The following is a 23,392-nucleotide window of genomic DNA, read 5'->3' as shown; positions in this document are numbered from 1 at the left end:
AAAGTTGAGACTGAGAATAAAGAGAGAGTTTCTGCTATGTTCACAAACTTTGTATTTTCAGGACAGCTGGGATTCATTTTGAATTAAAATTAAAAATTAATATTGGACTGTCTTGACTTGACTTTAACCCCCCATGACACTTCTGGGATTGCTGTGTGAGAGAGATAGTGATTTCCAATGTCCTAGGTTGTAATTGTATTTCCATGAAGTCACACTGGAAGCGAATTCAGAGATTCCGCCGCAGGCACAACATCCAAGTGAAACCAGGAAAACAATTTAAATAGGAGCAACAAAATTTCTCAAAGGGGATTTGCACATTCCTCTCTGGATGTAAATTCCATATGCTTTCCCACCATATACCAAGATACCAGTACATTTAAGACATACAGTGGTACCTTGGTTCTCGAACGTAATCCGTTCCAGAAGTCCGTTCGACTTCCAAAACGTTTGAAAACCAAGGCACGGCTTCCATTTGGTGCAGGCGCCCTGGAAACAATAGCCGGCAGCCGCATCGGACGTTCGGCTTCTGAAAAGGATTAAAAAACCGGAACAGTTACTTCTGGGTTTTCGGCATTCGGGAGCTGAAATGTTTGAGTACCAAGGTGTTCGAGAACCAAGGTTTCACTGTATTAGAATTACACACCCAAACTCTCACCCATGAAGTAACCACATAAAGCAGCAGTCCTCACCAACCTGGTATTGTCCATCAGTCTCAGCCAGCCCATTTATTTTCCTAAGCTGCCTGTAATTTTCAGGATCCCATCCCTGGATACCTTTTTAAAAATTGGACTTACATTGGCCACTTTTCTATCCTCAGGTATGGAGGCTAGTCTTAGGGGCAAGTTTTTTTTTTTTATTGTTAGAAAACCAGCAGTTTTACATTTGAATTCTTTAAGAACTCTCAGGTGGATGCTATCTGGACCTGGTGATTTGTCTGTTTATATTTTATCATTGCGGTCTAGAACTGCACTTCTTTTCACCACTGTTTGTCTCAGTTCCTCAGACTCCCTTCCTGTGATAGTTGTGTCAGGTTCAGGGAACTGTAATTTTAAAAGTTTTAGAACATCCTGCCCCCACAGTAAATTCTTACCCTCAAAATAACCAGGTAGAGAAGCCTTCAATGGCCATGCTGGCTGGAGCTGTAGTTCAAAACATCTGGAGGGCACCAGGATGACAAAAATGAAATTAAGTTAGAAATGGCCCACCAATACTTGTTACACACAGAGAGATCTCACCTCCTTAATTATATGCATTGAGATCCATCTTCTGAATGTATGTGCCTCCATTTTTATCTTCCAAAGGCTAGCTCAGCTCACATGTAAGCAGTAGCATGCAGGTTTTGCCATATAAATGCCCTGGAAAACAGAAATATATTGAAATTGAATTCTTTTTTTGGGCTGTGGTTTGTATTTTTACAGCAGTTCAGGGAAACAAGGAAGCAGTAACAATTATTTTCCAGATGACCTCAGGTGGTGTTAAATCAGCATACCTTTCCTTCATCAAACCTGTGGATTAAAAATGAAACTCAAACAGCAAACAACCACCCACAGTAATTAAATCAACAGCATCAGTTGCCTGATCTGAAAAGCAAATAGCCTTGCCTAGAATTCAAGAATGTTTGAGGCTGTAGGCCAAAACCTACAACTCTCATTTATTGTGTGGTAAGAGGAGATCAATATCTAAACAGCCGAAGAGCATTGCATAAGGCAGTTATTATACCAATATATTTTATAACAAAGGAAAGCACAGTATCACACAATAGAGGACATACTCTTAACATATATTGGCTCTGCGTCTGTTTTCATAAATTCCTCATGAGGGTTCATAGCCCACCTTCTCATTCAAATAGAAAGAGCAATGACTCTAGCTTTTAGATGTAAAAAGTACCTTATTGTGGATTATCATTCCCAGTGGTTGTTAATGTTTATGATACTGGAGGTGTTTTGGAAGGCCTGTGAAAATGTGGTGGTAATAGAATTGACTTTCCTTAAATGGAGTGACATTTTGTCCATTACATTGATAACACTTGTAGATTAACACTTGGTTTCATTTTTTAAAAAGACATAGAGAATGTCATGGAAGGCTTAGAGGCCACACTAGTAAAGAAACTAGACAATAACTTTATTGTCTCTGTCCAAACAAAGAACAGCATTGGGATCCTCCTGATTCCACCCATACGCTGTACAGTGGTACCTTGGGTTAAGTACTTAATTCGTTCTGGAGGTCCGTTCTTAACCTGAAACTGTTCTTAACCTGAAGCACCACTTTAGCTAATGGGGCCTCCTGCTGCTGCCGCGCTGCCGGAGCACGATTTCTGTTCTCATCCTGAAGCAAAGTTCTTAACCTGAGGTAATATTTCTGGGTTAGCGGAGTCTGTAACCTGAAGCGTATGTAACCCGAGGTACAACTGTATCAAAGTCTTGTGCCACCTACTGACTTCATTGTATAATTACACTATCCACACTTAACCAACAACGAATGGTTGACATTGAATTCCAATGTAGGAATTAAACAGAAATGGGGACAAGACAGAACTTCTCAGCATTCCTGGTGGCTAGTGACCATGGGACAGAATAGCAGTAACCCAGCACCGCCTAATAAGACGACCAGTCCCATCTTTCCAGATCATAACCCAGGAAGCCAGCCCAGAAGGATACTATAAGGGATAACATAAAACACCACTGAAATATTGCGAGGCATGTTTGTGATTTGAGGAAAGGATTGCCTTTAAAAATCGAAGATGTTTCTTGCATCCCGGGAGGCCACTTTGGTGCTACTAACGCAGCGGTTTGACTTCACCCCCGGAGGCGCACTCCATTGTCTCTCGAGGCTGCAAACCTAACCCACGTTTCCTTGGGAGCAAAACCCGGCCAGTCTGACTTCGGAGTAAATATACTTTAGGATTGCGCTGCGAGCCATAAAACCCTCCGCGCGACTCTGACAGGCGAGACAGGACCCTTCGCCTCTCTCACTTCCAACGTGTGGGACTATTTCAGGCTACTCGATTTTCCCCTTTGAGCCTCTTTGCGCGCTTTATCCGCCTGAGCGTCCAACTTCCTTCCTCCCTCCCCGCCTTCTTTCTTCTTCCCGCCTGGTTTGAAGGGCTTCGCTTTCTAGTTGCCGGCACTTTGTTCCCCCTTTCGGGATCCCAGCGCCGAGACAGAGAGTGGAAGGGGCGGGATTTGGCGGCGAGCGCCGCGCACCGGCCGAGAGCGCGCGCCGGGTGCGGGGCGTGCCGAGCGAGGTGCGGAGCTTGCTTGGTTGTTCAATGCAATGGAACTAGTGGATGGCTCCCCTCGGCCGGGCTGAGGCGGCGCGGGGAATCCCTCGGCAGCGCCGTCGGAGGACAAGCCGCTGCTGCCGGCTGGCGGGGAGCGCAGCCGCTTCACCTCCTCCTCCTCCTCCTCCCCTTTAAGGGGGTGGGGGCCGGGCCGGCCTTCCCTCGGCACCTGTGGGAGGGGGAGCGGGGCGGGGGCAGGGAAAGTTTGTCCCTGTGGTTGGCTGCGCGGCCGGGCTGAGGAGGGGGACGGCGGCGACGGCGGAGACTGAGGCGGGCGGCTCCCTCGCTCCTGCCGGCTCCCAGGGCAAGCCAGCCAGCCAGCGGGGAAGAGGCGGGCGAGGGCTGCTCGCTGCTCTGCCTCGCGCTCGGGTTATTGCTTTGTGGCCCCACCCCCTGTTGGAGGCTCCACTTTAGCTGAGGGTCTGCTGGCTCGCTGACCGACTTGGGGGGCTCCGGCTGGCTGGCTCTCGGCGCGCTTCTTGCCCGCCCCCAGTTCTGGACGCAGAGGCATGGGGCACCGAGGGGAGGACGCGCCCCTTCTGCTGCTGCTCCTGTCGCTATTTGGTGAGTCCTTGGAACCTGGGGAGAGAGAGGGGTGGGTGGGAAAAAGAGGGGTGGGATGTGCGGGTGGGGGTGGGGGGCGAGAGCAAGGGAGGGAGACACTAGGCGATGTGAGGGCGATCTTAGCGCGACTCGGGTGGTGGGGATCCTGACCTGACCTGGCTTTTGGATACGCGGCGTTCCTTATTCGCATATAGCTCTGTTGCGGGATATGAGCAGTGCCTAGGGTTGCTTTTTTTTGGTCTTTGTCTTTTTAAAAATCAAATCATCAAGGGTTGAACTGTAGGGCTGTTTGCTCGAGAGCCATGTTGTGACCCTTTGAAGCCTGGAAAAATATACCTGCGCAAGTTGTTAGTGGAGGAAGGCACTCTGCCCATGCTTGGAGGTCTCTCCCCACCCCCACCCCCCTGTGCAGGACCCAGCTCTCCGGTGAATAGACCCGGCACACTTTTGGAGTCCCAAGTGATTTCTCTGACTGGAGGAGGCAGCCCTACTCCGTGACCGAAAATGAGACACCCCCCCCCCCCAAGTGCCATATTCCTCTTATGTCCTCAGAAAACATTAATGCAGCTTTAATCTCCACTTTATAAGCGGGTGTTAAAAGACTGGAAACAGATCCACTCTTGTATTCTTCTTCATCTCTCTGTCATAGCAGAGGTAACTAAACTCTGTGTCTAATTCCTTCCTTAATGTAGCGGGAGGTCTAGCTTTCTGTCTAGCCTTCTCATGAATAGGGAATGGTCACCTTTGGGGGGATAGGATGGCTGGCTTTAGCGGCTGCCCTTTAAGGTAGGAGTTCATTAAATCATTGTGAACTTCTCTGTCTAAAGCTTTGGTACTTTTAATGATTTGGGGGAAAGGCGTCTTCTTACATTGTTCATATACGGTGCTTAGATTATACCTTTCGCAGTTTCCGTCAGTATATTTTATTCACTTCTTTGATTTTGGAAGCTGCCATGCCAGTGCGTCCAGCAGTTGATTTCACTTCCTAGTTCTTGCTATGACACCTAGTTTAATGGAAACATGCTTCTGCTGAAATTTGCCCACATAGCTTTGCAGCATTGAAGAACTAGCATTAAAGAGTTTTGCATGCATTGGGTGTGTGTGAGAGAGAGTGTGTGTGTTCTGGTATTCAGAGGTGTTCTGGTGTTCAGAAGTGCTCTGGCGCTAATTTTAGTGTTGTTAATTTGAGTTCTGAATATACCATACTAATTAATGCATGGCACATCTATAATTGCTAAAAGTTTGTAGACTCTCTGGAACAGCTGCCCTGGTGTGTTTTCCGGTGCTAGACTAGGAGTGTTCCATACTTGGCTTTTGGGCTCTAGTGTTTGGAGCACTTCAGAACAACACATTTTAAAATAAGAACCATGTGTGAGAGAGTGAAAAAACCTAGAAAATATAGAATTAGAGGGATTTTTAAATGAGACTGCTAGTGCATCACAGCTTAAAGAAAAGATATTTCAGAGCTTCTGTAATTAACCTATAAGATATCGGTTATACAACGCAGTAAAGTTTTATAGAAAAGCTTCAGTGTTTAACATGTCAAGATTTGCAATAATTTTATTGGCTTAAGCAGAGGGTAATGGGAATGCAGGCCTTTGGGTGCATAATCGAAGAACCATTTCTCTTAAGAATTATTCGTTATCTAAAATCATTTCTTCAGTACTTAGATCTTCATCAAATCAGAAGTTCTTGGTATTTTCATATGCAAAATATTGGATTTATTATAATTTGGACACACCATTTTTCATGTCTCCAGCCCCCTCCTCTAAGATGAAATGAATGGTTTAAATAATTCCTTAACTTAAAATATTTAGTTCCTGTCCGTTTAGTTCAAAGAAGACAGATCTGCCCTTCATGGCCTAGGGCTGTGTACATGTACTAGTTTTGTGGCAGACTTGCTTGTTGACCCAAGTTTCTCCAAATAAAATAAAAAGTAATGGTGTTGGACCCAATGGTTTGTTGCCCTTTTAGAGAAAAGGGGCCACGTGGATGCATATCTGAGTGCTAAATTTACTTCCTTGCAGTTTATTTCCCCCTCCCCATTTCACTCCCCCAGCTGGCCTCCAATAGTGGAAGTGAGAGGGGCTATGTGAGAATCACAAGGCGGAGGTGGTAGAGGGAAGAGACTACAGGCAGGTAAATTGCAGGTATAGGAAGGTTCATTCTTCCTTAATCTGTGTGTCCCTCTTGATCTAAAGATAAGACTAGTCCTGATGTGAACAGACCTGGGTGTCATCACATATAGTGTGATAATAAAAATGCTAGTTCCAACATTCAGTTGTGCATGTGGTACTGCCCAGTAGAGACGTAGGTGGCGCTGTGGTCTAAACCACTGAGCCTCTTGGGCTTGCTGATCAGAAGGTCAGCGGTTCAAATCCACATGACGGGGTGAGCTCCCAGCTTCTGCCAACCTAGCAGTTTGAAAGCACACCAGTGCAAGTAGATAAATAGGTATCACTGTGGCAGGAAGGTAAACAGCATTTCCGTGCGCTCTGGTTTCCATCACAGTGTTCCTTTGCACCAGAAGCGGTTTAGTCATGCTGGCCACATAACCCGGAAAGCTGTCTGTGGACAAACGCCTGCTCCCTCAGCCTGAAAGTGAGATGAGCGCCGCAACCCCACGGTCACCTTTGACTGGACTTAAATGTCCAGGGGTCCTTTGCTCTTTTTTTTTTTTACCTTTTCACTGCCCACAATGCTGATGGAAGATCACTTGTTTTAAAGTGCCCTTGTGTTAACGTTGGCTACAGAGAGAAGGCTGTAGACAAATATTTAAAAAAAATTTTCTCTCATTTTTGCATGATTGTACAGTGGTAATGAGAGGCAGGTTTGTTGGGAGTTTGATGCTGTCTCCTTCATATGAGTGAATAGGGTACAGGCAACCTGCCATTTATGCGCGTTCAATTATGTGCACTACTGTGCATGCATGCATTGCACTGAACCTGAAAGTGATGCAAAAAGTCACCAAAATGTCACAAAAAGGGGCAGGGCAGGGGTGGAACAGGGTGTTTGTAGGTTTTTCTTGTGGTGTTTCAAAAATACACAATTTCACTGATGCGTGCAGTGCCTCGGAACACGTGTAAATGGGAGGTTGCCTGTATCAGAAAATGTCAAGCATATTTAGTTAGGCCTTGTGTCTATGAATGTTGAAATTTAGGGAAATAATTTGCTGATACATATATTTGCAGAGGTTTGGTATGGCATGTATAGGGGACATGACCAAAGGTCTTTCCTGCTATCGGGCTAATTACCTACCGTAGTTATATATTTACCAAACCAAGTAAGTGTACAAGGAAATGCGTCGCTATTTCTGCCTTCAACAGAGCGTGTCTTCTAACTATGGTTTCATAGGGACACAGTTGAGGTACATGTTTTGGGAAGGTAGCTGAACCTGCTGATGGCATGTGGCATTGCATTCTGAGCATGAGTGCTTCAGTCTTTAGTTTACCTTTTAACAGCATGAGAACTGCAGGAAAAAAATTAAATACCCACAAGTAGGTCTGTTTTTTTGCCAAACCACGTGGAAAGCCACCTTGCAAGTTCTTATGCAAGTTGTGTGTATTTGATCTGTAACCTGAGCAAATGTCAGCCTTTCCAGTCCTAATTAAGATAACTGTTCCATTTAATTAAAAAACTGCTTCTTTCTTTTGGTGGGAAAGGGCTTGAGGGAAAGCAGGTGACTCATGTTGTACCACAGCAAGAACATTCCCAATCAACATTCAAAATCCCCAGGTAATCAATATTTGTCTTCCATGCCTCAGAAGTTCTTGCATTGCTTTTTCTGTCTAATCTCCAGTTCCTGGCTAGCATTAGGGATCTTTCAGAGCGCTTCATTTCATGTCCATTGTTTGCAATGGCTTGCATTTCCAGCTGTTTGATTTCTTTGATGCTACAACAGTTAGTAATTTGAATCAAGGTTTAATTCAAAACCCTGCAGTTAAAGGCTTCCAGTAATTAGTTGCTTGTCTGCTTGTAATCATGAACCTCATGAAACAGTGTTCTTTGCAATGCAATTATGGTAAAAAGTCAAAGCAAGAGAGAGTGTAAAGGGCTTTGCCCATTAGATATGCTATTTCACTGATCAATACTAGAAATGAGTATGCAGAGGAAAGATATGGGAAAGTCCTGATGCTTGAAAGGATTAAAGGGTGAAATTAATATGTGCTGAGTTACCTGTTCTTTTCCAACTGCCAGCAACCTGATATTACATTTTCCTCATTCCTCTGTGGTAAAGAATAATAACAATTCTGCTCTGTCATCCAGCACTTTTAAGAGTAGGGTTTGCTCAACTTGGTATGAAAAGAGAGATCAGTGTGGCCTTGCTTCACTGAGATCAACCACTTTTTACATGCTCTTGCTCTTCTCCTCTGTTCCTAAATTTCAGAAGAATTTAAGGCTCTGCAAAGTGATTGCATCCAGGTGGATGGTGCAGATATTTTTCACACTAATTATTTCCCATTATTGACCATTGCTGTTGTTGGCATCCATCTGTCTCAAGAGGGAATGGAGTATGCCTCCAGGGGTAGAGTCAAACCACTGGGTTAGCACACCGATGTGATCTCCCTGGGGTGCAAGCCTAGGCAGGGTGTATGGAGGTCCTGGGCTACCCAGACAACAATACCCCCTTTCTTGGCCACTCTGATGTGTGGAGAGCAGAGCAACATGTTTGGCACCAGCTTTTCTTCAGGGGTTGCCAGAAGGAGATGTACAAGGTGCTGTCCAACCACCTTAGGGACTTTGTGTAGCCTTTTCGGGATTTGTGTAGCCTTTTCTTCTCCTGAAATACCTCGCAAGCCAGCAGAGGTTTAGGATAAGAGTTTTCCTTCTCCTAGATAGGCTGTCTTCCCAGGTTGATGAACCCCATCAGCCCCTCACTTCCCTCTATAGCACATGCAGAAACCGCCCTCTTGGCCATTGCACCCATTATTGCTCTTGTCTGCTCAGTCTGCCGGAGCTTGTCTTCACATGCAGGGGAAGTTTCTAACTCACAGAGGGTTTGAAACCTATCAGCTGCCCATCAGTTAGCCAGCTGAAACCATTTCCTGGGGTGTGGCCACTGTTGCATGCTGACAGCTTCTAGGAGCCCCAGCTGAAAGCTGTGCGCAGCGTGGGGACCCAAGGTGAACAAATTACTTCAGAAGGAGCATGACATATCCCCCACCAGAAGTACTACCCCTCCCCTAACCTCCCATACGCAGGTCAAAGCCATACTTCAGATAAATTGATGTAGTCCCTTCTTGCTACTTGTAACAACTGTCTGAGCAGAATACACACGGGATTTCTGTTTCGATATTTAAAACATATATATTGAGGCTGCAAATTATAGAATTTATTTATGCACATGAAGCAGATAAAATAGTACTATCTCATTTGAGCAACAAATGCACTTTTGAATATACAGTTCATAAGGTGAGCTTGAATACTAAGAGTGTAGAGAGAATTGTTGGCGGCTGACTGCTGTCTACGGTGCCACTTTTGGATACTGTTTACTATTCTGAAGCATTCAAGAAAAGAATGCCTACAAATTTGTAGAGTGATTAAAGTGTTTTAGACTCCTTTTTCTGGACTGTGTTGTAGATGGTTGGACATGATGGAGGTTTACAAAATTGTGTTGGCAAGATGATGGATAGTGTTCTTTCTCTGTTCTGTAATCTTGGGGTTGCCAGTTGAAGTTGAATTGAAACACTTACCAAAAGTACTTCTATGAGTATTTAACAAAATACGTTTTCTCCCATGAGATGCAGCAATGGCTACTAGCTTACATGGCTTTAGAAAATTAAACACATTTATGAAGGATTGGCCTCTTAATGGCTGTTAGCCTTGAGAGAGCCATTACTCTGAGAGGGTGTGTGCTTCTTTGAGTATTAGATGCTGGTGCAAGCAAGAGAAGACAATTACTGTATCTCCATTCCCTGTCTGTGAGTTTCTGGAGATATATAGCTCTCCAGTATTGGAGGTAGTGGAATTTTGGTCTCAAAGGAATTTTGGTCTCATCTAGTAAGACAGCTTCTCATGGAAAAATATTTATTTATTTATTTATTCATTCATTCATAAAATGTATACACTGCTTGATTGTAAAAATCAACCACCACCACATCAAAGTGGTTTGCAAAAAGTACTTGGAGCTCCCACAGAGGGGGAAAAATTCTTAATTTAGCAGTATATAATTTTCTGTATTTTCTATATCCTTGTTGATATCATCGTTTGTCTTAAACACTATCTTTGCTGAGCCCTTGTGGGTTCAGTTGATTATTGATTTAAATTAAATAAAATGCCAGTGTGACTCCATGCTAATATCTCCAAGGACACAGTGCCCTTAATAGTTTCATATTGCTATAGCGAAAGCAGCTGAGGCAGTTTGTTAAATAAGAAGTTGGGAAAATGCTAATGAATGAGAAATGATGGATATGGATGTGGAGAGCATATCTCTTCTAAAACTATGTATTGGAATAAAGACTCATGCAAAACATAGACAAGTCTAAAGCTAATAAAATATTTTTTAGTTTCCCAAAATTCATGAAATATGAAATCCAAAGATATTAAACAACTTTTATGTACATCTGGCAAGTGAAGAACTGTTCAAGAATGTGTTGCGGATATAGGATGCAAAGTGCTAATAATCAAGGAAAGCAGATACAGGGTATGTGTGTGAGGGGGGGAAGATATTTGATGGAGAATGTACTAGGTTTAATTATAATCAATGGATTTACTTACACTATTGGTTCACCCAATACTAAATTGAAACTGAATTTTGTCTTCGACCTTCTCACAGTGCCTATTCTGAAAACATCTGAAAATCTAAAGAGGATCACATTTCTCTGATAATACTTGGCTTGCTGCATGAAATTTAGCACCCTTGTGTCTGGGGGGAGAAATGCCACTCTGTGCATTGCCATCATTGTTGTGATCTGGGACTTGAACTATTCTGACCATGTACTCTCAGTTTTACTCTTCTTGATGCATGTTTTAATATTCATTGTGGACTTGTGGTGCAAAAGGAAATTAACCTGTGCGTTGTCCACCTGATCTGTGTATCGGGTTTCTTTTCTTGTGCTTGTTGTTCATTTGCACAATCTGCAACATTAACTGGCCCTGTACTGTTTCAGTAAAGTGGGATGTTTTAATAATGTGTTTCTCCATGGAAGAATTTTCATAATTTGGAGAAAAAATGAGGAATACAATATAGGAAGGCAAGAGTAAAACTGCTCAGGTTTCTGGGATGGCGTAAGATGGAGGCCACCAAATCTTGGGTGGGCTTTTTGGCACAAGTTATTGCATGAATATAGCTGTTCTTATGTTTTGGCAGCAGATAAAGGGTAGATTTCCCAATACAAATGAACTTCAGGTTCTGTGAATCATTGAAGCTCAGGTTTGATTTACAGTTTACTGCACTGTTAGACACTTTTATAAAATGAAAATGGTATTGTGAGTGAGTCTAAAGAGATTGCATCGTTCTTTAGAGCTGAGAATGAGGAAATAATTGAGAGCTGCTTGCTTGAACAGGGAATGCTATCTTGGAGGTGTGAATCTGCGCTGAAATTCAGTAAATGGCCAGGATGGGCTGATGGTTCTAATTTTGGGGTTTGCACAGTCAGCTTTGTAGTAGGACTCTGTGATCACAACACAGTGCTGAGTTTCCACAAAGAGAAAATTTTGTGGTGGTTTATCATATTTTAAGAATTTTAAGAATTAACATACTGTAAAGGTAGACTTCTCTGAGGCAAAGTAAATGGGCTGCAATGTAGGGTAGAGTTTGAAAGATGACAAGCCATGTTATTCGGCCACTATTGACACATTTGACAGGCATGTGACTCTAAACATGTCTGACTACTACTTAGTTGGTGTTCAAGGAATAAGCTCTTGTTGAAGCTGAGTATTTGTGGGGATGCTCAAATGGTGTGGTAGGAGAAACTCATCCTATTGCAATCTTGGTCCTGCTCTACTAGATGGCAATTTGCCAGATACTTGTTATGATAGCACACTAACCAAAACAAAGGAGTTAAACTTGGATTGTTATTACTGGGTAGAGGAGTGCCCTTGCAAGGTGCTTGGGGCGCAATAGATGCAAGTCAGCTTTACATGGGAGGTGGGGGGAAGATGCCACCAGAGTCTTTGGCATTAGTGACTTAGCCTTCCTGAACAAGAGGAACAATGCCTCTGCTATCTTTCCTGAAGCAGTTCTAGGGTAATATGTGTGTGTGCAATAGGATTCTGCTGCTTCCTCTGTCTTCTAAGCCTCCTTTAGGAGACAGGTTCAAGAGGAGGAGTAACTGATGGATATACAAATGTCTAAAATGCCACAACCCCTTTTAATTCCTGAAGGATTTGGGGGGAGCAAGTAGCATGGTCAGGTTTGGGGAAATAGGCTAGCCTCCTCACTTCTTTTCTCTTTGAGACAATGGGAGGTGAACAGTGTGAGGAAGAAGAAGCAGAGAAATGGTAGAGAAGTATTATTTGCCTGCCTGTCAAACTTGAGTTTTTGACTAGATCTTAATACTGAAGTATGCTCATAACTGGGAATGACAATTCTGTGCCACGCAAGGATTTATTGCTATGTGACATTCTTTCCACCCTCCTTCACCCTCTTCTGTTATTCTCTGCTTAGGCCACCTTTAGAAACTTTGGCTGCTGCAGTGAAATCCAGTAGTGTATGTTCTTTGAGAGCCGTGCTTCAAAGGACCATCTCAATTAAACACCCTTTTTATATATGTCAGCAGTCCCAACTTCTGACCCTCTATGTAAGCATAAACGTAGTGCGAGAGTTGGCAGATCCAGGTGGAACAATTCCTGTTATCTCAGTAGTTGGAATTGCTGTTAACTGCGTATCCATAAGGACCCAGATGAACACTCTTCACATGAATACTTGCTGCGGATGGTTGAGACTGCTTGCGTAGAACAAAACTGTCATATGAACTGGTCCCAAAGGAGCGAACATTCTGTCTGAATTGCCATCATATGAGGCACTAACTTGCATATTTAAAATTGGTCTTGGTACTCTATTTATAACAGAAGTGCAAAACCTTTTGTTGTCACTGTCAAGGGCTGCAATATGTCAGGGTGTGCATACCAGCCAGACATGGGTGTGGCAAAAGCCAGTAGTGGTCAAGCCAATCTCTTCTCTTCTCTTTTTTATCTGCCCCCTTTCTGGACTGTATCATTCCTAAAATCAGAGAGATGAAACTCTCCCCCCCCCAAAAAAAAATATTCCAGGTTTTACTTGCACTTAATATGCAGTATGAAGATATGTTAGACCATCTACAATGTTAGACAATCTACAGTTTTAGATAATAATTCCTGTATATACTGTAGACATATACAACACTCAAATACAATATGCATTTCTGTGCTACCGTCTTAGTGAGAGGAACATACAGGGCCTTCATTGCTTGTCAGTTGTTGCTTGCTGCCTTCTTCTGACCTTCAATCTAGTTTGGGGGTACTAGGAGCAGTATCCTGTATCTGCTGTCGTTTTGATCTGACTCCTCTCTTGTAGCAGTCTGTTTCATCTCTCCCTTCCTAGATACCCTCAAAGCTAACAGTACAATACTTTCCTCAGAAGTAAGTCCCACCTGGTTCAGTGAATGCATGTGGCATTGCCTCTTAAGGCACGTATGCTTTTGAGGCTGTAATCCTATAGTTCATCTAAACAAAGGTTGTTATTCCTGAGTAAATGTGTATAGGCTTATGCTGTGCATTTAATAAATATGCCCAAATGTACAATTTTATGTGCTAATTGTATTAGAAGTAGAGCATTATTTGTTAAGGCAGTAAATGGGTTTGACTTTGATAAGAAAGTATTGCATAGATTAAAAAAAAATTTCCTGAAATTTCCGTTTCCCACCAAATGAAGGGGAAAATGAGTTTTCCATGTCTTTAAAAATTTCCAGAAACTTTATGTCTCTGCTTGAAACATCTATCAAGCAGCTTCTGTCTCTGGAGGTTGAGTTAGAGATCAGGGAGGGGCGCCAAGAGGGAGAAGTAACCTGTCTGCAGCAAAGCAAAACGTATTGATGCTTCCTACTCTTATATCTGGGGACGCGGGTGGCGCTGTGGGTTAAACCACTTGCTGATCAGAAGGTTGGCGGTTCGAATCCCCGCAACGGGGTGAACTCCCGTTGCTTGGTCTCTGCTCCTGCCAACCCAGCAGTTCGAAAGCATGCCAAAAAGTGCAAGTAGATAAATAGGTACCGCTCCGGCGGGAAGGTAAACGGCGTTTCCGTGTGCTGCTCTGGTTCGCCAGAAGCGGCTTAGTCATGCTAGCCACATGACCTGGAAGCTGTCTGCGGAGAAACGCTGGCTCCCTTGGCCTATAGAGTGAGATGAGCGCCTCAACCCCAGAGTCAGTCACGACTGGACCTAATGGTCAGGCGTCCCTTTACCTTTACCTTTACCTTACTCTTATATCTGCTCTTGCTAGAGTCCTGGGAGAATGAGAGAGGTGGCCCTGCTTGCTGTAACTAATGTTCTGGATGGGGAATGCAAAACAGAAGGGGGTCTATGTGGTGAAGAGGAAGACAAGAACCCCAAAATGGTGCAAAACACAGAATTAACCACAAAACTATACCTGCAAGCTTACAGTCTAAATGGAAACAAGAAGAAGGGGGTAGGGAAAGCTAATGGAGGAAGAAAAACTGTTTTTTAAAACATTTAAACTATTAAGAGTGTCAACAAGTAGATAGTGCTGAGTTTCTGGAGTCTTATTTTGAATTTACAACCTCTGTTTCAAAATCTGAATTGCATTCAAATTTCAAGTCTTGAGTCTGTCTAGAGTGCCTAAAACCATTTTTTCCTCAAATGCAACTTGAAAGGCGATATTACAGTTTGTATCCATGTAACAGTTAGAGGAAAGCTGGTATTCCAGTAATCTGACTTAATGGTAGATTGCAGCAAGTGTTGACAAATGTTGTGTGCTCTCACTTCAGTTTTGCTCATGATAGCTTGCTTTGTAAACTTCTGTAATGGCAGGGACGGGATGGGGCAAGTGCAGGCATATCTCACTTGGATACAGCAAAGTATTATGCACAGTGGATGCTTAAGCATTTGGCTGGCATAAGGCCCATTAAGCTCAGTGAGGTGTGAGCTGGCAGAGCTGCTTCTGATAGCACTCTAAGGGCAAAATGGGGAGAGAGCATCAGAGGGATACTGCTGTTGTGCGTGTGTCAAGGACATTGCACTTTTGGTACATTGTTCTAAAGCAGTTCAGCCAAGAAACAAAATTGATGTGTTTTTCTCCCCTTGTACAGTCGTATCTTGGTTATCGAACAGCTTAGTTGCCGAACAAATCGGCTTCCGGACGCCGCAAACCTGGAAGTAAGTGTTCCGGTTTGTGAACGTTTTTCAGAAGCTGAACTTCCGACACGGCTTCCACTTGAGTGCAGGAAGTTCTTGCAGCCAATCGGAAGCTGTGCCTTGGTTCTCGAACGGTTTTAGGAGTTGAACGGACTCCCAGAAGGGATTAAGCTCAAGAACCAAGGTACCACTGTATTATGGAAGAAGGGGTGTTTACAAAGATCTCTTCTTTACCTTATCCATTGTCTCCCCCATATTACATCCAACACTATTAGAATATTCAAAGAGCTAAGAGGGGCAGGATTGCTACACACCTTTTTATCTCAAGCCAGGCCCAAGTGGCAGATGTAGTACTATTTCCCAGATAACGTCAGCTGCTTACTAAGTAAATAACACTATTTGAGTGGGAGAGAATAGGAAGGGGAAAGGAAGAAAATGGGTAGCTCTCAGCTATTTTTTTTCCCTTTTTAGGAAGTGGAATATATCAGGAAAGGCAGGAAATTCTGCTTCTTGGTAATAACCAAATGCACAGATGGGTATGTGTAACTTCTTGCTACCCCAGGTCCTGGAAAGGCAACCTTCCTCTCTCTCTGTATTTTGCCAATACATTTATTCAGCTAACCAACATCACAAAATGGGGTGCAAGCTTTTGCGTTCTCCAGAACTCTGCATAAGGCCAGATGGTTAATGGTCCAAGGGGAAGAGAAAAATTGGCTGGTGTCCAAGTTATCTGAGGCTTGTAAACGTCTTAAAGCGGAGTGTGCGAGGAGGTAGCAGACATTCAAATGAGGCTCTTTAGGTGCTGTGCAGGTTTCACCAAGGGCTTCTGGGAAGGACACATAATGGCAGATTCCCCATCTCTAAATCCTGCATTGCGATGGTTAACTTTGCTTGGCATACCAGCAGTAACAACTATGGCTGGAGTCAAAACAGCTACTTCAGCTCTGGCAAGGAGTTTGGGCTAGTTTAATGGGATTTTTGGCTTGAAACAGCTGACCTCAATTCTAACTGCAAGCTGCTTTTGAACCTCCTCTCAGTTTTGAAAGCAATTTGCCATGCATTATCAGGTGGTTGCAGAGTTTGTGGTTAGGCCGCGACTCCAAAGAACCATGCGGGTGATCGGAGGGAATTACAGAACGCTAACGCTGGTGTTGCGTTATATGGGATCTTTTGTTTCATTTGGCTGATGGTGCAGTTTTGCTTCAGAAAACGGTTATGTGAATTAAATATATGGTTGAGTAAATAAAGGGTGGGTTACTGCAGGCATACAGCTCCTCTGTGTCTATATATAGTACTCTTAGAAAGGACTCTCGTTTTTTAAGCTTCAGAAAGAAAGAAGTCTGTCATGGCTTTCAGTTGGAGCTTATGATAAACAATTGCATTTCCTGACTATGATTTGACTTGTAGTTTGACTTGCAGTTTGAACTCTGTCTGCCATTATTAACTGGAGCGCTTCCCTAGATAGTCTTGGCAGAACTGTGAAACAAGTGGCTTTTATCAGTTCGTTCTGAGTTTTAAAAGGGGGAGTGGGTTCCAGGGAATCGCAACTGACAGAAGCAGCAAAGGTGGGATGCTAATTTTAAATTGTGTGCTGGCTTCCCATAACACACATTTTCTAATGCAATTGGGTTCGAGTGATTAGGAACACTTAGATGACTCCTGGTCTGTGTCATATTTTGTTCCTTCAGTTGAAGTGTAAGCAGTGTTGAGTGTGGGGATCTTGAGTAGAGAAGAGGTGGGGCAGAGGAGGTGAACACCCTCTCCATTGTTGGTGTGCTCCAAATCGATCTCTTCCATACAGCTTTAACTCCATGGAATTCAAAATCATCTTTGAAACGTGGGGTTAAAACTATGTGTGGCATTATGGGGGTGGACTTGGAGCAGATAAAGGCAAAAGGTTAAGGATCTCCATTGCCACTCAAAATCCCAATCTTCAAGGTTGCCTTTCTTTTTTATAACATTTGCCCTTAATGTTTACTTTAGCCCATTGGTCCCAGAGAAAACAGGATGCTCAATTCACCCCTTCCCCAATTTGCTTTTCTTTAAGAAAAGCACAGAAAGAAAAGCAAGTACCAGGGCTTTGCTGTGCATATTTGCTCATAAAATGTTTCCCCAAATCATTTGGAAAACAGTGATTTTGCATTTTTGATTGGAAATTGTCTTACTGTTGGAGTGGGGGTTGGCAATTAATCATTGGTACTAAGGTAGTTTCTGTTGGCATGATCCTGTATAAATTCAGTGTCTTTATTTCTCACACGGATGAAGTTTGCATTCAAAATGTTGCAGCTTATTCCAACAAAGGATGGCCCTTCCTTATGACAACACAGCAGATCTCCCTGCAGCTGCATAATGAGAATGATACACACCTGGCAACTCTATATGGAAGCACAAGCTATATGGGGTGTAGTACAGAGGCTTTTGTTTGCAGGGTCAGGCCTATAGCTGCTTTCTTGCTCTTAGCTTAGAAGCACTGCTGTTTAGCTCAAGATGACTAGGTGTGCTCACACTGTATAACTGCCAAATGGAGGGGGGGGAGGAATTATGCACCCCCTGTGTAAATAAATCTGCTGATTTCTATTAGCATTTTAATGTTCTTGTTTTGCTCTTCTGCTTTATTCTTTGTTCATTTTGTTCACTTTTGATGCAGTTTAACGAGCACTGTAGCACCTCCTGGAAGAGATGGGAAAATGAATTAAGCCTGCAGTTTAGTGCTAATCTCTTGATTTGAGTTCTGTTGTTCCACCTAGACATGTAAATGCACTAAGATTTTCTTAACGGAAAGTAGCATGGTGGGCTCAACTTGAGAGATGAGCTGTAAATGGACCCGGCTGTTGAGAAGTGCAGGCCATCTGTTCTCTGTGAAATAAAACTTGCGTAAAGTTTCAGAGATCAGGCACTTGAGGACTGAGTCAGAAGAAAGTAGTCCCTGTTCACAAAGTGTTTGAAATATTGCTTTGCTTGTATTGTGATAATGGTCTTATTTATTAGTTTTGGGGACATTTATTAGCATAAATGGAAGAGTAGCGATTTTCTGAGAACTGTAATTTAGGGTTGGCATGTGTTACTATAGTTTGCTTAGTAGAGTCTCTTAAGTAAAAGAAGTTTAATTTGATCTCATCCCTCTGTTCCATTTTGTCGAAGACTTATTTGAATAGACTGCTTTATTTAAATGGATTGTAACACAATCTTACAAATGTCTACTCAGAGGTAGGCCTCGCTGAGTTGAATGGGGCTTATTCACAGGTGAATATAATGAATGGCTCTCCTTGCATGTTTACACGTGTATGCCTGAACCCATCTTTTACGTGCGTGTTCACGGAAGCGCTGTATTACTTTGGGGGATAATAATGTATTTATACCCTGCCCATCTGGCTGGGTTTCCCAGCCACTCTGGGCATCTCCCAAGAGAATATTAAAAACACGATAAAACATCAGACATTAAAAACTTCCCTATACAGGATTGCCTTCAGATGTCTTCTAAAAGTCAGATAGTTGTTTATTTTCTTGATATCTGATGGGAGGGTGTTCCACAGAGTGGAACATCTGCCTGGATGTTACTTGGAGGTGATTATGTACCGCATACAGTAATAGAAAAGGACTCAATTACTTTTAAAATACTAACGTTGTTTTGCTGGCTTGGTGGGAATTAGCAAATGCCAACAAATGCCAATACAAACATATATAGAATATATATTTACCCAAAATGGTGGACGGTTAATAAAATGGCTTTGTGGCTTGAAGTGTCAGTTCGGGGGGGGGGGAATAGCAAGATGGTCCATTTCTACAAATTGCACAGGCAACCCAAACCCATTTAGCCTTGCCCATAAGCTTGAATGGTTTCTATCACAGAGACTGAGAGAGGTGGGGATATTGTCTTATATGAAATGAGGTAAGCACTAGAGAGCCAAGCAAATTGCAGCGGAAGATACCTAAGTGCGCCAGGAAGAAAAATCTTGAATACAAATGACTGCAGTTTGGGCTGGCATGAGGTTTCAGAGACAGCAAGATTAGGGCAATGAGAAAGAGATAGAAAGGAGATACTAATAATTGCTTGTCCTGATGAAGGGAAGCTGGTACCTTGTCATCCTCATCAGACGATGTCATCACACTCATCACTGCAAACAGATTTGTTGTAGTCTGCATGTGACATTATGTCTAGATAACTATCCCAGAAATTCTGACTATAGCCTGTTGTGAGTAGCTTATAAATTCTAGCTTAAATATTTGATAGGTCTTGTGACAAGGATGACCTTTTAAATTCTTTATTCATAAGAATTAAAAATCCTTTCTGGGTGCTTTCACAACTTGAGCATAATGCAAAGCTAAACCTGATTAGTTTTGTAATATTGGGAAGTTCCACAAGATCAGTATCTTACTGGGAAGATCACTACCACCCGAACTCTGTGCTTTATATGCATTCTTTCTTAAACATATTTATCCAGTTTTTGTTCTGGAATGCATTCAGGCCTGATTGAGTGCTGATTCTGCCCCCCCCCAAAGTTGGAGTTAATTATCATTGATGTGACCATGTTTTAAGGTTTATTTGTTATCTGCCTTGAGTTCCCGTTGACGAAAAATTTATAGGACATAAATTTTAAAAATGAATAATGCTATCAATAGATGTAGCTTCAGAGCTTAAAATATAGACCCTTAGACCCTGAAAAAGGGTCTTTAAATTTGTGCAAGCACAAGTTCAAGACTCTGCATAAGAGAGTGAAGGAAGGTTCTTGCCATAAATCAGCCTTGGAGATTAGAAAACCCATGGAGAGCTCTGACTGACAGCATCCCTGACCATTGACCATGCAGGCTGGGGCTGGTGGGAGCTGGACTCCATTAACGTTAAGAGAGTCCTGTGATGACTGCCCCTGAACTAGAATATTGCTACCTTTAACAAGGAGATATATCAAATGCAGAATAAATGCTTGCAGAATTAGCAGCAAATATCCAGCAAGCAAAAAGATGGAAGAGATGAGGAACCTGTGGCCCTCCAGAGGTTCTTGGGCTCCAACTTTGCTCAGCCTCTGCCAACATGGTTAATGGTCAGAGATGATGGGAGTTATAGTCTAGCAACTTCTGATGGGCACCACGTTGGCTACTGTTGTTCTAGTTCATTTCTCTGCCTCCAGCTAGAGCAGGAACCTGTGCCAACATAAGCAAGGTTCTCCTTGTTGATGTGGCAGTAAAGAGCAGGGAACAATAAGGATCCCATATTGGTTGGGTGAAGAGACCTGTTGCTGGCTTACAGATGTGATTGAAGAACACAAGGCACAAACTTCATAAGGCGTATACTTTGTGCTGGTCACCTGGGCACAGTAGTTGGAAGAAGCACTGAATTCTGACTTCATGGTATTTCTTTTGCTTTTATGACAGCTCTTATTGAACACTCTCTTTCCATGACATCTAAGGAAACTAGGGAGGCAAACTGCTGCTTCTTCTACTCAGTGGATTGTTTTCCCCAGAGTAACTTTTTGCTGGCTTTTTATGAAGTGCCTTGCAATGAGCCAATTCAGGGAGTCTGTTTCAGGTCCTTCAGCACCAAGTGGCACTTTTAAAGCACATTTATCTCTAGACGTTGAGAGCAAGCTTGCTGTCCTTGGCAAGGAAGAATCATACACGTGGGATGATTAGAGAAGGGCTCGTCTCTTACTATTTTGCATGTTCGGTTTTGCAAACCAAAGAAGGAGCTAAACATAGTTAACAATAGTTATTGGGAAAGCACACTTTTCTAGAAGGGAACTAGGGAGGCAAACTACTACTGATTCTACACAGTGGATTCCCCCCCACCCAAGTAACTTTTTGCTGGCCCTGCAATGAGCCAATTTGCTATTAGGTCACAGGGAGTCTGTTTCAGGTCCTTCATCACCAAGTGGCACTTTTAAAGCACATTTATCTCTAGATGTTGAGAGCAAGCTTGTTACCCTTGGCAAGGAAGAATCATACATGTGACATGATTAGAGAAGAGCTCTTCTTTCTCTTACTAGTTTTGCATGATCAGTTTTGGAAATCAAAGGAGGAGCTAAACATAGTTACAAGTTATTGGAAGAGCACACTAATTCTAGATATTCTGGTAGAATCATACACGTGACATGATTAGAGAAGAGCTCTTCTTTCTCTTACTAGTTTTGCATGATCAGTTTTGGAAATCAAAGGAGGAGCTAAACATAGTTACAAGTTATTGGAAGAGCACACTAATTCTAGATATTCTGGTAAATGTTCATGCATATTAGCCAGTGATATAGCATCTGCAGTCCCATCAACTCACCATAGTATATTTTAGGGGTATGTAGGGGGGGCATGGGGACGCGGGTGGCGGTGTGGTCTAAACCACAGAGCCTAGGGCTTGCCGATCAGAAGGTCGGCGGTTTGAATCCCCACGACGGGATGAGCTCCCGTTGCTCGGTCCCTGCTCCTGCCAACCTAGCAGTTCGAAAGCACATCAAAGTGCAAGTAGATAAATAGATACCACTCCAGCAGGAAGGTAAACGGCGTTTCCGTGGACTGCTCTGGTTTGCCAGAAGCGGCTTAGTCATGCTGGCCACATGACCCGGAAGCTGTACACCGGCTCCCTCGGCCAGTAAAGTGAGATGAGTGCCGCAACCCCAGAGTCATCCGTGACTGGACCTAATGGTCAGGGTTCCCTTTACCTTTACTAGGGGGATATGAGGGGAAAGTCGCATTTGTGCAAGTGGGATGCCACAATCAAACATCACCCATTATGTATTCAAGCCATGCGACAGTCTAGTAAAGTCCCCTGGTAATTATCTCCATATTGCAAGGATGGATGCTGAGAAAAGCACACTCTTCGCAAGGGCTTTGAACATGTTTGAATAACCAAAACTTATCTTGGTGGTGGAACATGATTAGGGATGGGTAGAGTGGGGAATCTGTTTTTTCTTAATTGAAGTTGTACTTGGATTAGCAGAATCTAGCACTATTAGCATCTGATCACATTTCTGAGGCTTTGCTTAAGATGCAATATGCTTTATTTCAGCCTGATGGAGATAATAGGTTTTAAGCAATTATACCCAGGCTAATTCCTTTGATAAGCACTTTGCATTATCCATTAAAAGAAAAGTCAGTCGACAAGGGACGAGCAATGCATGCGTATCTCAGATGGCTTCTCTTGTTCACCTTTCCCAAATACCATGGGATAGTAATTCTTTAGATCTTCTGGGACATAAAATCCTGCTTGAAGACTGCAGCAAAACTGTATTGTATGCAAGTGACGTTTGGAGCATGGCATTTAACCACTTCTAGGCTGATTATAGCTTAGCCATAAAGATTCCAGTTTGGGCCCTTCTAGCGGAGCTTGTACTGCTATTGCTGCACAGCGCCTAGTAAGATGGCAGATTTCTGTGCTGGATAAGGCAATCTGAACGCCATTGCAAGGAAAGAGTATGACCGTTTTTAAGGATAGACACTGTGCCACATGCTGTAATGGTCTGCCAAAAAGAAGGGATTAAAAATCTAAAGTGGGAGGAATCTGTGGGGTTAGGGCAAGGCATACTTCCTTAAAGTAGGTTTATGCAATTGTATTTCAAATAGCTAGTAGAATTTTGACTCTCTGAAATTCTGTTCTGACTTCCAACCATTCTACATGCTTTTGTCCGACTGCAAGCACAGTATATAGTAAAGGTTGTTATTGGATAGATTCTCTTCATAAATGGTACCGTAGGGATAACCCCACTATATTCAGCAGTTTTATAACTCTAAATAGTAGTGTTCATAAGCCTTTTCTTCTTCTTTCATTTGTGGGGAAGGTTGGTGGGAAATAATTGCTGAGGTCAGTTCTTAACAAGTTTAGAAACAGGATTGCAATGCCACAGAAGAGCTGATGAATTACATTTGAGTTGATCACATCGCTTTGCATGTGCTTTTGACACACCGGGGTCCACTGTTTCCTCCATGTGCACATGTTAGCACTATGCGTACAAGTGCACATCTAAATTGTGTGTTTTTGGATATTCGTGGCAGTGCAATTTTTGATCGCAACTTACTGAACAAGGAGCCACCTGCTCTGGTGTTATTAAGAAATGCGTTGTGACAGATAACAAAACAAGTAGTCTAAATAATCATCTAGGAATATGGTACCATGCACAGAAGTACACAGAAAACTGTGCATTGTGACATATCAGAAGGACATGGAAAGCAAATCTCTGGGGATTATCTAAATGAAGTGCTGGGAACAGTTAGTGGGGTGAAGTTGAAAATTACTGAGAAAAGTAATTTAAGACTGCTATCCTATACTTATGTGGG

General features: G+C 42.9%; 1 protein-coding gene across 2 annotated transcripts in view; it reads left to right on the top strand.

Moving 5' to 3' along the window:
• Window positions 1-3,098: 3,098 nt before the first annotated feature.
• Window positions 3,099-23,392, top strand: part of PTGFRN (prostaglandin F2 receptor inhibitor) — a 79,042-nt gene continuing 58,748 nt past the window's right edge. The window contains exon 1 of one of the 2 annotated variants that reach the window (XM_083611537.1): window positions 3,099-3,844. In XM_083611537.1, coding sequence (XP_083467663.1) covers window positions 3,790-3,844 — 55 coding nt within the window. In that variant the 5' untranslated portion in view covers window positions 3,099-3,789. The remainder of the gene's footprint in view (window positions 3,845-23,392) is intronic. The other variant, XM_083611538.1, reaches the window with a different exon arrangement.

This window comes from Podarcis filfolensis (genome assembly GCF_964270895.1).
Source record: "Podarcis filfolensis genome assembly, chromosome: 4".
NCBI classification, from domain to species: Eukaryota; Metazoa; Chordata; class Lepidosauria; order Squamata; family Lacertidae; genus Podarcis; species Podarcis filfolensis.
Note: the sequence above shows the minus strand (reverse complement) of the source record. Positions and strands in the feature narration are given on the sequence as shown.